This window comes from Eleutherodactylus coqui, chromosome 12 (assembly GCF_035609145.1).
Source record: "Eleutherodactylus coqui strain aEleCoq1 chromosome 12, aEleCoq1.hap1, whole genome shotgun sequence".
NCBI classification, from domain to species: Eukaryota; Metazoa; Chordata; class Amphibia; order Anura; family Eleutherodactylidae; genus Eleutherodactylus; species Eleutherodactylus coqui.
The window spans coordinates 116,801,655-116,816,375 of NC_089848.1; the positions used below are offsets into that span (position 1 = coordinate 116,801,655).

At 49.6% G+C, this 14,721-nt stretch overlaps 1 protein-coding gene across 3 annotated transcripts in view; it reads right to left on the reverse strand.

The window, feature by feature from the left end:
• LOC136587207 (sodium channel protein type 5 subunit alpha-like) overlaps positions 1-14,721 on the reverse strand; it is a 509,047-nt gene that overhangs the window by 303,619 nt on the left and 190,707 nt on the right. For all 3 annotated transcript variants that reach the window (XM_066585757.1, XM_066585756.1, XM_066585758.1), the window contains one exon: positions 12,409-12,648. In XM_066585757.1, the coding sequence (XP_066441854.1) occupies positions 12,409-12,648 (240 nt within the window). The remainder of the gene's footprint in view (positions 1-12,408; positions 12,649-14,721) is intronic.

Here is a 14,721-nt window from a genome sequence, read left to right on the forward strand (position 1 = left end):
CCAACTTTATATGCGATGTGGTTTTAGTTTCTCTATTGAATATATGTGATTTTCTCACAAATTGCAACAAACTAGCGGTGAACAAGGCCTTTTTACCAGTCGGGAGTTTTTCGCAGGATACATGGCGCTTGCCTGTGTGGCTGCACCCCGAGCCCTCCTGATTAATTAATGGACAATTAGCTATCACACATTCTATAATACTTTATATTAATAGCTAGTATCTGAAAAACACTGAATGAACAGAACTGCAAACAAAATGTAGTCGGAGGTCTTAGGAAGTAAATGCGCTACATTAAGCACCATTTTTTAACCCCTAATGACTGCCACTTTACAGAAATGCTTTTTTCCTCACAAAAACCTTTTTTAGGGCTTTTTCCCACGAGTGGATATTGGCCAGCAGTTTCATGGCCGGCCGATCTACGCTTCCATCTAAGAAGTTCCTCCTTCCCTCCCACTCACCGTCTCTCTGTCTCTCTTCTTTCCTCTGAGTGGTTTGCCATGGGAGTGGGCGGGATGGGGGTGTATCTAAGCTCCCACCCCTTGTCCATAGCCAACAATGGGAGTGGGCAGGGCAGAGTGGAGCTTAGCCCCGCCCCCTACCATTACAAACGCTGGAGTGGAGGAGAGAGGCAGAGAGGCGGTGAGGGGGAGGGAAGGCGGACTGCTCAGATGGAAGCGTATATCGGCCGGCCGTGAAACCACCAGCCACTATACGCTTGTGTAAATAAGCCCTTAGATTGATAAAATACCAAATTCTTTTTAGAAAGCAGCACATAATAGATGTTACCACTTCGTAACAACTCAGACAATGAAGATATTTTGCCATTTACCTCACTTGGGAAATACCATAAAACCAATTTTACAAACTAACATCAGAATTGCTATTTTTCTATTGCTTGCCTCACAAAAACACAATAAAAAGCAAACCAAAAGTCACCTGTACCTCCAGAGGGAACCAATAAAAAGTTTACCTTCCCTGCAAAAAGCAAGACCTCCCAGAGCTCTGTTGCTGGAAAAATAAAATTGCTTTGGGCCTCAGAATGCGGCAATACAGATTCAATTGTTTTTCGTTAAAAATTTTATTTTTTGTGCAAAAAAACAATGATAAACTCTCTATGACCTTGGTACTGCAGTAATCATGCTGATCCAGATTTAAAAATTATGTTTTTTAAATATTTTTACGGGATGGTGAACACCTTGCAAACAACCCCAAACCCTCCCACAAAAAAATGGCGGAACTACTGGGGAGTTTTTCCAAAAGACTTAATAAAAGTTACATAATACATTCCATGTACCCCAGAGTAGGGTCATAAAACATACGACTCGTCCCCCGAAAAGCAAGTCCTCATACAGCGATGACGACAAGTTATGGCTCCGGCAATGCGGCCATTACAGGACATCAAACACTACAACAAATCTATATATATAAAATTGAATGTAATGCGTGTATGTCTGTGTGTCTGTCTGTGTGTGTGTCTGTCTGTTTGTCCTTTATGCACTACTACACCATTCATCCGATCGCCATGAAACTTTGGGAAGTTGCTGAGTACACTCCTGGGAAGATTATAGGCATAGTACAACTATCCTATGATAAATGGCGCGCATGCGTGCGTTGTCGACAGTTACGCCCCCCCCCCCCACGTAGATCGTTCGATTTCCATCATTGCCACTAATTCTCTCACTTCCCGATGTCGTAGAAACATGAAATTTGGCACGAACATTGATTATGTTATAAATAAGAAAAACTAATGGGTCCCAACTCGATTATTCAATTCTAGCGCAAAAGAACTAGCGTCCAAATTTTACGTACGGAATCTAATTCTCTCACTTCCTGATATATATAAATGAATGTATGTATGTCTGTCTGTTTGTCCTTTATGCATTACTACACCATTCATCCAATTGCCATGATACTTTGGGGAGTTGTTGAGTACACTCCTGGGAAGATTACTAGCATAGTACAACTATCCTACGATAGGTGGCGCTCGTGCGAGCGTCGTCGACAGTTATGCCCCCCAGACAAAGATCGATTGATTTCCATCTCAAGCACGAAAGCAAAAGGCATTACGAGCAACGGGATGCGTGTTCAACTACAAAATGATGCCTCCGCTGAACGTTTCGCAAGACAATTGCTGGATATTGAGAATGCTGAGGTAAAATGAAAGCTGTGCTGTGATTGGTTGTTATATATTATACCGCTGAGGTAAAATGAAAGCTGCGCTGTGATTGGTTCCTATTTCTTATACCGCTGAGGTAATATGAAAGCTTGCTGTGATTGGTTGCTATATATTATGCTGCTGAGGCAATATGAAAGCTGTGCTGTGATTGGTTGATACTTCTTATACTACTCAGGTTACATGAAAGCTGTGCTGTGATTGGTTGCTACTTATACTACTGAGGTTACATGAATGCTGCGCTGTGATTGGTTGCTAATTTTTATACTGCTGAGGCAGAATAAAAGTTGCGCTGTGATTGGTTTTTATTTCTCTTTCTGCTGAGGTAACATGAAAGCTGCGCGGTGCTTGGGTGTTATTTATTATACTGCTGAGGTAACATGAAAGCTGCGCTGTGATTGGTTGTTATATATTATACCGCTGAGGTAACATGAAAGCTGCACTGTGATTGGTTGTTATCTAGATATATAAAAACGAATGTATGTATGTCTGTCTTCGCAGCAACGCGCGACGAGTAAGCTAGTTAGATATAAAAGAGTATGAAAGGACAAAGCAGCAGTAAATAGACGTCATCGATCAGTTCAACTAATTCTGTCAGCCACTTCTACCAGAGTCCCGAATGCCAATCTGAATGGTTCCGTACAGCAGCGGTGGCACATCCTCCATTGTAGACAAAGAAGGAAACTAAGTAACAATTACTACAAGTTTCAACAGCACAACAGAGCGGAATTAGAGATGAGCGAGCACCAAAATGCTCGGGTGCTCGTTACTCGGGACGAAAATTTTCGCGATGCTCGAGGGTTCGTTTCGAATAACGAACCCCATTGAAGTCAGTGGGCGACCCGAGCATTTTTCAATATCGCCGATGCTCGCTAAGGTTTTCATTTGTGAAAATCTGGGCAATTCAAGAAAGTGATGGGAACGACACAGAAACGTATATGGAAGGCGAGGGGCTACATGTTGGGCTGCATCTCAAGTTCACAGGTCCCACTATTAAGCCACAATAGCGGCAAGAGTGGGCCCCCCCCCCCCTCCCAACAACTTTTACTTCTGAAAAGCCCTCATTAGCAATGCATACCTTAGCTAAGCTGTTACCATGCAGGGCAGCGCTGGTTCCCGCGGCCGGCGCGCGGCGCTCCGAAGTCGGCTCCTCCCACTCTCCGCCCCTGGGCGGAGGCTTTTAGTTAAAAGGCTGGCAGTGACCTGAGCTCACTGCCAGTTATTGGTTCTGCTAGCCTCTAGTCAGGTCTGTTCCAGTCTGTGCTAGTTGCTCGTCAGTATCCTGTCTGTTTACCTGTGAGCTCCATCTCCAGCCTTACTCTGCTTGTAAGTTTTGTTGGTTTGTTTCCACCTGCCTCTTCTGTCGGCACTCTGTCCCCTGTTAGTAGTTCCATCCAGGTAGTCGCCAGGTCCCTAGCCAGCGCAGGGACCGCCGCCCAGTTGTCCGCCTGGGGTTAGCCAGGGCCGAGGCAAGTAGGCAGGGACAGTGGGGTGCGGGAAGATCAGGGCACCCCACCTGGCGCTCTGGGGGGCAGAGTGCCGTAACATAATAACTGGCCCTTAAAAACCGTTTGTCATGGAGGCGATCAGTTCCCTCGCAAACCAGCTGCAGGCCCTGGTGCCTGTGATCCAGGATTTATCCGCCCGCATGGTGGCCCAGGAGCAGCGGGGGGTGTTGCAGGGATCGGACGCCGCAACCAGCCCCGAACCCAAGTGCCCTCTTCCCGAGGCGTTTTCTGGGGAGAGGAACAAGTTTTTTGTTTTCCGACAGGCGTGCCGCCTGTTTTTTCGGATGCGTCCCCGTTCTTCCGGGTCAGAGGCTCAGAGGGTCGGGCTGATAATGTCCCTGCTGCGGGGCCCTGCCCAGACATGGGCCTTTTCCATCCCCGAGGGGTCCTCCTGCCTGCAGTCTGTGGACTCCTTTTTTCAGGAACTTGGGGGTATCTTCGATGAACCGCACCGAGCGGGGTTGGCGGTTTCGCGGTTGTTGGCACTGCGGCAGGGGTCAGCTTGTGTGGAGGATTATTGCTCCAACTTCAGACGCTATGCAGGGGATACGGCATGGAACGATAGCGCGCTGAAAGACGTTTTTCTGCAGGGCCTCTCGGACGCAGTTAAAGACCTGTTAATCTCCCATCCCGTTCCCGGGTCCTTAAAGGAGGCTATGGAGCTAGCAGTGAAGGCAGACAGGAGGCTCAGGTCTAGGAAGCAGGACAGGCAAACCCGTAGAGTCAGGGAGGTCGGTTGTTCTGGTCCCTCGTCCTCCTTACCAGTCCCTGTGTCCGAGCCGATGGAGGTGGATCCGCTGGACCCCAAAGAGCGACGCCGGATCCGTTTGTTGCACCGTCTCTGCCTCTACTGCGGGAAAGCTGGACACCGGGTGATAACCTGCCCACTGAGGGCTCAACGCTCGCAGCCGGAACCGGCGGAAAACTCCGAGTCCTAGGCGATTGCAGGGAGGATCGCCTAGGACTTCAGGTACTTCCTAAACTTTTGGTACCGTGTCATGTTAAATTCCGGGATTTTTCCCGATCAGGGCGGGCGTTTATTGATTCTGGAGCAGCCGCCAACTTGATAAGTCTGTGTTTTGTCCGTACTCTGATGGCGGAATTTGTGGCGCTGAAGACACCAATTCATTTTACCAGTATTGATGCTACCCCCCTCTCTACTGGCCTGGTACGATGGAGGACCCCAAGATTACAGTTCACAGTGGGGATCCTCCACTCGGAAGAACTGTCCTTCCTGGTTATGGAGAAAATGTCGGTTGATGTGGTGCTTGGTATGCCCTGGTTGGCACTGCACAATCCCCAATTTGATTGGTCCACCCGGGAATTGACTCATTGGGGATCATCCTGTCATGATCACCTGTCTACCATAGCTGTGTGCTCCGCAGATACGGTGCTCATTCCGGAGCATTTGTCAGACTTTCAGGATGTATTCTCCAAAAAACTGTCTAAGGCTCTGCCTCCTCATAGGGAGTGGGACTGTGGTATTGATCTGATTCCCGACAGCCCCATCCCTAAGGGAGCCATTTTCAATTTGTCAGGCCGTGAGCATGAAGCCCTCAAGTCCTATGTCTCGGAGGCTCTGGCCAACCGGCATATCCGGCCGTCCAGGTCCCCTGCCGGGGCGGGTCTCTTCTTTGTAGAGAAGAAGGACGGGACACTAAGGCCTTGTGTGGATTATCGGGCCCTGAATAAAATCACTGTGAAGAACCAGTGCTCCTTGCCCCTAATTCCTGGTAGTCGCCAGGTCCCTAGCCAGCGCAGGGACCGCCGCCCAGTTGTCCGCCTGGGGTTAGCCAGGGCCGAGGCAAGTAGGCAGGGACAGTGGGGTGCGGGAAGATCAGGGCACCCCACCTGGCGCTCTGGGGGGCAGAGTGCCGTAACATAAGCACCACACTACCTCCAACAAAGCACAATCACTGCCTGCATGACACTCCGCTGCCACTTCTCCTGGGTTACATGCTTCCCAACCCCCCCGCACGACCCAGTGTCCACAGCGCACACCAAACTGTCCCTGCGCAGCCTTCAGCTGCCCTCATGCCACACCACCCTCATGTCTATTTATAAGTGCGTCTGCCATGAGGAGGAACCGCAGGCACACACTGCAGAGGGTTGGCACGGCTAGGCAGCGACCCTCTTTAAAATGGGCAGGACGATAGCCCACAATGCTGTACAGAAGCAATGAGAAATATAATCCTGTGCCACCGCCATCAGGAGCTGCACACGTGGGCATAGCCATGGGGTATCCATGTGCCACACACTATTCACTCTGTCAAGGTGTCTGCATGCCCCAGTCAGACCGCGGTTTTTTATAAATAGTCACAGGCAGGTACAACTCCGCAATGGGAATTCCGTGTGCACCCACAGCATGGGTGGCTCCCTGGAACCCACCGGCTGTACATAAATGTATCCCATTGCAGTGCCCTGGACAGCTGAGCTAACGTCAGATTAAATGCAGGTGGGCTTCGACCCACACTGCATGCCCCAGTCAGACTGGGGTTTTTTATAAGTAGACACAGGCAGGTACAACTCCCTATTGTGAAGTCCGTGTGGACGAACAGCATGGGTGGCTCCCTGGAACCCACCAGCTGTACATAAAGATATCCCATTGCATTGCCCATCACAGCTGAGGTAATGTCATGTTTAATGCAGGTGGGCTTCGGCCCACACTGCATGCCCCAGTCAGACTGGGGTTCTTTAGAAGTGGACACACGCAGTTACAACTCCGTGTGGACCCACAGCATGGGTGGGTGCCAGGAAGCCACCGGCGGTACATAAATATATCCCATTGCATTGCCCAACACAGCTGAGGTAATGTCAGGTTTAATGCAGGTGGGCAAAAAATTAATTTGATTACACTGTAGGCGAGGGCCCAAAAAAATTGGTGTACCAACAGTACTAATGTACCTCAGAAAAATTGCCCATGCCCAACCAAGAGGGCAGGTCAAACCCATTAATGGCTTTGGTTAATGTGGCTTAATTGGTAACTAGGCCTGGAGGCAGCCCAGTTAAAATAAAAATTGGTTCAGGTGAAAGTTTCAACGCTTTAATGAGCATTGAAACGTATAAAAATTGTTTACAAAAATTATATGAGTGAGCCTTGTGGGCCTAAGAAAAATTGCCCGTTCGGCGTGATAACGTGAGGTTTCAGGAGGAGGAGCAGGAGGAGGAGGAGGAATATTAGACACAGATTGATGAAGCTAAAAGGTCCACGTTTTTGATGGTGATAGAGAACAATGCTTCCATCCGCGGGTGCAGCCTACGTATTGCTTAGGTATCGCTGCTGTCCGCTGGTGGAGAAGAAAAGTCTGGCGAAATCCAGGCTTTGTTCATCTTGATGAGTGTAAGCCTGTCGGCACTGTCGGTTGACAGGCGGGTACGCTTATCTGTGATGATTATCCCAGCCGCACTAAACACCCTCTCTGACAAGACGCTAGCCGCAGGACAAGCAAGCACCTCCAGGGCATACAGCGCGAGTTCAGGCCACGTGTCCAGCTTCGACACCCAGTAGTTGTAGGGGGCAGAGGCGTCACGGAGGACGGTCGTGCGATCGGCTACGTACTCCCTCACCATCCTTTTACAGTGCTCCCGCCGACTCAGCCTTGACTGGGGAGCAGTGACACAGTCTTGCTGGGGAGCCATAAAGCTGGCAAAGGCCTTGGATAGTGTTCCCCTGCCTGTGCTGTACATGCTGCCTGATCTCCGCGCCTCCCCTGCTACCTGGCCCTCGGAACTGCGCCTTCTGCCACTAGCGCTGTCGGATGGGAATTTTACCATCAGCTTGCCCGCCAGGGTCCTGTGGTATAGCATCACTCTCGAACCCCTTTCCTCTTCGGGTATGAGAGTGCAAAGGTTCTCCTTATACCGTGGGTCGAGCAGTGTGTACACCCAGTAATCTGTAGTGGTCAGAATGCGTTTAACGCGAGGGTCACGAGGAAGGCATCCTAACATGAAGTCAGCCATGTGTGCCAGGGTACCTGTACGCAACACATGGCTGTCCTCACTAGGAAGATCACTTTCAGGATCCTCCTCCTCCTCTTCCTCCTCAGGCCATACACGCTGAAAGGATGACAGGCAAGCAGCATGGGTACCCTCAGCAGTGGGCAAAGCTGTCTCTTCCCCCTCCTCCTTATGTTCCTCCACCTCCTCCTCCTCAACGCGCTGAGATATAGACAGGAGGGTGTTCTGACTATCCAGCGACATACTGTCTTCCCCCGCCTCCATTTCCGAGCGCAAAGCGTCTGCCTTTATGCTTTGCGGGGAACTTCTCAAGAGGCATAGCAGAGGAATGGTGACGCTAATGATTGCAGCATTCCCGCTCACCATCTGGGTAGACTCCTCAAAGTTTCCAAGGACCTGGCAGATGTCTGCCAACCAGGCCCACTCTTCTGTAAAGAATTGAGGAGGCTGACTCCCACTGCGCTGCCCATGTTGGAGTTGGTATTCCACTATAGCTCTACGCTGCTCATAGAGCCTGGCCAACATGTGGAGCGTAGAGTTCCACCGTGTGGGCACGTCGCACAGCAGTCGGTGCACTGGCAGATTAAACCGATGTTGCAGGGTGGCAGCGTCCGTGTGGGATTTGCGGAAATGTGCGCAGAGCCGGCGCTTCTTTCCAAGCAGGTCTGACAAGCGTGGGTAGCTTTTCAGAAAGCGCTGAACCACCAAATTAAAGACGTGGGCCAGGCATGGCACGTGCGTGAGGCTGCCGAGCTGCAGAGCCGCCACCAGGTTACGGCCGTTGTCACACACGACCATGCCCGGTTGGAGGCTCAGCGGCGCAAGCCAGCGGTCGGTCTGCTCTGTCAGACCCTGCAGCAGTTCGTGGGCCGTGTGCCTCTTCTCTCCTAAGCTGAGTAGTTTCAGCACGGCCTGCTGACGCTTGCCCACCGCTGTGCTGCCACGCAGCGCGACACCGACTGCTGGCGACGTGCTGCTCCTGACACATCTTGATTGCGAGACAGAGGTTGCGTAGGAGGAGGAGGAAGAGGGTGGTTTAGTGGAAGAAGCATACACCGCCGCAGATACCAGCATCGAGCTGGGGCCCGCAATTCTGGGGGTGGGTAGGACGTGAGCGGTCCCAGGCTCTGACTCTGTCCCAGCCTCCACTAAATTCACCCAATGTGCCATCAGGGAGATATAGTGGCCATGCCCGCCTGTGCTTGTCCACGTGTCCGTTGTTAAGTGGACCTTGGCAGTTGGTGAGGGCGCGTACAATGTTGCGGGAGATGTGGTCGTGCAGGGCTGGGACGGCACATCGGGAAAAGTAGTGGCGACTGGGAACTGAGTAGCGCGGGGCCGCCGCCATCATACCTTTGAAAGCCTCCGTTTCCACAAGCCTATACGGCAGCATCTCCAGGCTGATCAATTTGGCTATTTGCACGTTTAACGCTTGAGCGTGCGGATGCGTGGCGGCGTACTTGCGCTTGCGCTCCAACACTTGCGCTAGCGATGGCTGGACGGTGCGCTGAGAGACATTGCTGGATGGGGCCGAGGACAGCGGAGGTGAGGGTGTGGGTGCAGGCCATGAGACGGTAGTGCCTGTGTCCTGAGAGGGGCGTTGTATCTCAGTGGCAGGTTGGGGCACAGGGGGAGAGGCAGCGGTGCAAATCGGAGGCGGTGAACGGCCTTCGTCCCACCTTGTGGGGTGCTTGGCCATCATATGTCTGTGCATGCTGGTGGTGGTGGCTCCCCGGCTCATCTTGGCGCGACAAAGGTTGCACACCACTGTTCGTCTGCCGTCTGCACTCTTAGTGAAAAACTGCGAGACCTTTGAGCAGCTCGGCCTCTGCAGGGTGGCATGGCAAAAAGGGGGGGCGCTTTGGGAAACAGTTGGTGGATTATTCGGTCTGGCCCTGCCTCTACCCCTGGCCACCGCACTGGCTCTTCCAACCTGCCCTGCTGCTGCACTTGCCTCCCCCTCTGAAGACCTGTCCTCAGTAGGCGTAGCAAACCAGGTGAGGTCAGTCACCTCATCGTCCTGCTGCTCTTCCTCCGAATCTTCTGTGCACTCCTCCCTCAGACTTACTCCAATTACTACTACCTGAGTGATAGACAACTGTGTCTCATAGTCATCGTCCTCCTCACCCACTGAAAGCTCTTGAGACAGTTGCCGGAAGTCCCCAGCCTCATCCCCCGGACCCCGGGAACTTTCCAAAGGTTGGGCATCGGTCACGACAAACTCCTCCAGTGGGAGAGGATTCAGAACCATTGCTGCCCATTCTGGGCAGGGGCCCGAGAACAGTTCCTGGGAGTCTGCCTGCTCCTCAGAATGTGTCATTGTAATGGAGTGAGGAGGCTGGGAGGAAGGAGAAGCAGCAGCCAGAGGATTCAGAGTTGCAGCAATGGACAGCGCTGAACTCTGGGTGGTCGATAGATTGCTGGATGCACTTTCTGCCATCCACGACAGGACCTGCTCTCACTGCTCATTTTCTAATAAAGGTCTACCGCGTGGACCCATTAATTGTGAGATGAATGTGGGGACGCCAGAAACGTGCCTCTCTCCTAATCCCGCAGCAGTCGGCTGCGATACACCTGGATCAGGAGCTCGGCCTGTGCCCACACCCTGACTTGGGCCTCCGCGTCCTCGCCCGCGTCCACGTCCTCTAGGCCTACCCCTACCCCTCCCATGCTGTATTACCAGTAGTGCAGAAACAGAACGCTGTAATTAAATGTGCCGCTTATTGGCCTGTGGTTGGAGGCTGACTTCGCTTACGGAATGCACAGCAGAGCCAGGAAAGAATTTTGCGCAAGCCTGCTGTAACACTTAGCTGGCTGCATATTAATTAGGACTACTACCCCCAGCAGAGACGCAGTACACTCAGGACGGTCACAGGCAGCCCAAATAGAATGTTTTTTCACAAATTGTTTTGGAAAAGCCCACTGCCTATATAGACAGTATATCTCTTTCACTGTCCCTGCCTCACCACTACTGGCCCTGGACTATGTAAAATTACTGCAGACTGCGGACACAATGCTCTGCACGGCCGATATACAAAAAAAAAAAAAAAGTGCAACACTGCAAAAAGCAGCCTCAACAGTACCGCACACGGTCAGATGTGGCCCTAAGAAGGACCGTTGGGGTTCTTGAAGCCTAAAATAACTCCTAACACTCTCCCTATAGCAGCTCCGGCATCAGCAGCACTTTCCCTGATCTCTGTCAGAACGCATCTGTGGCGAGCCGCGGAGGGGCCGATTTATATACTCGGGTGACACCTGATCTCGCCAGCCACTCACTGCAGGGGGGTGGTATAGGGCTTGAACGTCGCAGGGGGAAGTTGTAATGCCTTCCCTGTCTTTCTATTGGCCAGAAAAGCGCGCTAACGTCTCAGAGATGACAGTGAAAGTAACCCGAACATCGCGTTGTGTTCGCCTCGAGTAACGAGCATCTCGAACACGCTAATACGCAAACGAGTATCAAGCTCGGACGAGTACGTTCACTCATCTCCAAGCGGAATGTATCAAGAACAAATACGAATAATGACGAGATTGTCTTTAAAGTGATTGCCCCTCCCACTTTCAATATTATACGATTACTATGCTAATCTAAATCTGTCCAAACTTCTGTGCTGATTAATTGTACATGCATATACACTGATTGTCTCCTTTATTAGAGCCCGACCTTGATAATTCTCCCCGTGACCCCGGAGTGCAGGATAAAATCACATGACAGGTTTTCCGTGGATTAGTTTCAGTGTGAATCCACATTAGATGGAAGATCCAGCGACCGGAGCGACTTCCAATGAGGCCAGGTCATTGGTGCTAGACTAGCTGGGGTCGGGATGTCACTGCCAGTCGCGTGGGGGTTTTCCTATACAATGGTGAGGAGAGCATAGCAAGAATGGTGTGATCGAAGAAAAGCATTCAGTGTAAGAAGGTCTTGTGGACGAAAACAACTCTTTGCCGAAAGGGGTCAGAGGAGGATGTCAGGATTCATTCTGATAAGGACTGCATAGTCAGGAGTAGGCAGATACGAAACCGATGCTCCAACTAACATGTTCAAACACACAACTCGCTGTTCCTCCGCATGGATGGGCCATAACAGTAGATGACCAGTTCCAGCACCATTTTATGTAAGAGAAACAAAAAGGCGAGACTCCAGGGGGCAAAAAAGTTCAAAAACTGGGTCGCTGAGCAGTGGAAAAGCAACACCTGGTCAAATGATGAACCCAGATTTCTGTTGCACTATGCTGAATAGAGGTCAGAATTTAACAAATGCAGCATAAATCGATGACCCCTTCATGTCAGCTGGTCAGAGCATGTCAGGACCCACATCTAATTTCCAGCAACAACACCCAGATTTCTGTCCACAGGGGGCGATATTCCTGTAGAATAATTTTATCCCCAAGTGAAATCTACTCCACAACGAACTGCTGCAGTTTTAAAGGCCAAAGAAGGTCCAACAAGCTACTAGATGGGGCTCTAATAATGGGGCCACTCAGTGAGTATCTGTATAGCAGGCAGAGCTTTCTTATTTAATACTGAGCTCCAAACTGCAACCACCAGAGGAAGCTAAGAAGCTTCTATTATAGCGAGGTCACATTGAACTCCTTAATAAAACACTGCTGCAGGAAGCCCCTCCTAGATAAGGCTGTGCTTGTATTCGGCACAGAATGTTGGTATTGTACGGTGAACCCGATGCATTTCATGAACCTCATATAATAACAACCAATGACACCAATATTACATTAGCACAAAATGATATTAAGAAAATGGGAGTAAAAACTTACTTTCATCGTTGATGAACTCATCGTAGGATGACCAGGAGGCGTTATCCATGTCCCAGTAAAAGTTGTGAGAAAGGCTCCGGTTATATTCAGTGAAGTTTCTAACACATTTTTGTTTTAGGTGGCCCATAAAGAGCTGCAGCCCGATCAGGGCGAAGACACTCAGGCAGAAAACGGTTAAAATCATCACATCTGCAAGCTTCCTTACCGACTGGATGAGGGCTCCAACAATGGTCTTTAGTCCTTGGGAAGAGAAAGAAACATTAATGCTGCTTATATAGATCATTACAGAAGAGCTGGGGGTTCTATGGCCAAATAAGAAGTCTCTAAGATGTCTCATCTAGCAGGGCTATGGTAGCGTTCCTTATGGTAGGAATTCTTAGATGGTCTATTTGGAAGTGTAGAAGAGTATGGGAAGATCAAGATTTCTGCCTCAAGGGGACAAGAGGGATTCTATGGTGGAAAACCCTGCTTGCTTCATGTAGGCAGCTATACTGCACGGTTAGACTATGTAGACCCACGCGTAGTATTAGTGTTGAGCGAACTGAACCAGTAGCCCCCTGTTCTGGGTAGAACTTTGCCAAAGGTTTGGTTCAGCACAAAGTGGAAGCGAGCTTTCAGCAAAGTTCTACTGCTTCAGTTTGCTCAGCACTAGTCCCGAACACTGCTGTATACTTTTCAAAAGTTTACTCATCACTGAGCAGTATCCACTCTTCTGATAGGTCTAAAGTGTGGATCACATCTTAGGGATTTTAGAGCATTTGGTCATAAGAGTATTGGTAGGGTCAAGTACCTATGTTGACTGGTAAGATATGGGATACAGCTAAAGAAGACAAATCAGGAATCCTGACATGTCGGTTCTACTAAATACTTGTATTTCCCTTGTTTCTTGGAAATCCATATTATGCCGTTTCTCTATTATTCCTTCCAGAAACATATGACTAAATTGACAAAGGGGCATTACTGTTCAAAGACCTGTGTTCCTGCACAGTAAGGGGTGGGGGGGTGGGGTGTCTCTATATTGTCAGACTGTGTAGAAACACCCCCAACTGACTAGTTATCAATTTATTCTGAGGCCATTGTAACGTGAAACCACATTAAACATAGAATGTCACAGACCATCCAGATCAACAACACAATACAACGGGAAACATAGAGAAATTACTGGGGTCTGTTGTGCCCTTAATAGGGTTAAGAAGCTACTCAAAGTCAAGGGGTAAATACTAGAGTTCTCTTTATTAAATACAGCATTTGACGCGCTTCAAGGCAAACAGCCTCTTCCTCAGAAACCAGAGTTCATACATAACTATAGCAATAAGAGTGTCCTGTTTTGCCACCTGCTAAAAAGAAAAGTGACTATGGACAGCACAACAAGACACACTTCTTGCTACAATTGTGAACACCCCCCCCCCCCCCCCCAGCTTTCTGAGGAAGAGGTCATTTGCCTCGAAACACGTCAATTGCTGGATTTAATTGAAAAGTTACGTTTTTACATTTTGGCTTGGAGTAGATTCTTTACCGTATCAAGGTCGCACTGGACCCCATTCCTTTCTCTCTGCGCCCTGTTGCATCTTCACAACACTCACACCATGTTTGCTGGGCAGCATCTCTGGCTTGACATTCCCTTGCACACGTCTGAATAGATTGAAACTATCTACCAAACTTTGAGTGTGTACACATCCATTCCAGCTCAGTCTAAGTTCAACCATTGCGTCCTCTTGTTGTCCTATGAGATTTGCTGCCCGTGTTGCTTCCTACTCTTTACCAGACACTTGTGATTGACTGGAAGAGGATTCAACCAATCAGCATGGGCATTTTGCTAATAAAGCACCTGTATTACTGAAGTGCATGCTCTGATTAGCTATCTAGTAGCGTCTCTCTATAGTCCAGTGTGACAATAAATGTCCTATACTCTCCGTAACCTGTACCTGGATATTTGGCTCCTTTGGACACCAGGTGAGGGCGGCTCTTTCTTTGTGGCATACTGTGAATTCTGTATGGACCCTGAAGAAGCTGCTATCCTCCACAAAGTAAGTGATTTACACTCTCCAGCAGCTCTTTCTGTTATAGGTAAGACTTGCTTTAACAGTATTAGTTGTCTGCTTCCTTTCTATTAAATCTTCATTTCTTATCATTTAGTGTTGCCATTTTGGAGCTTTCAGAACCAATTACCAAATGTCCATAGTGCTATGGGCTCCAGGTCATCCAGAAGCCAATTAATACTGTAACTTGATGGACCTCTATATTGTCTGGGACCTCCTCAGGGCAGCTACAGTCAGACATCTACTTGACACTGACAATCATTTAGGCATTCAC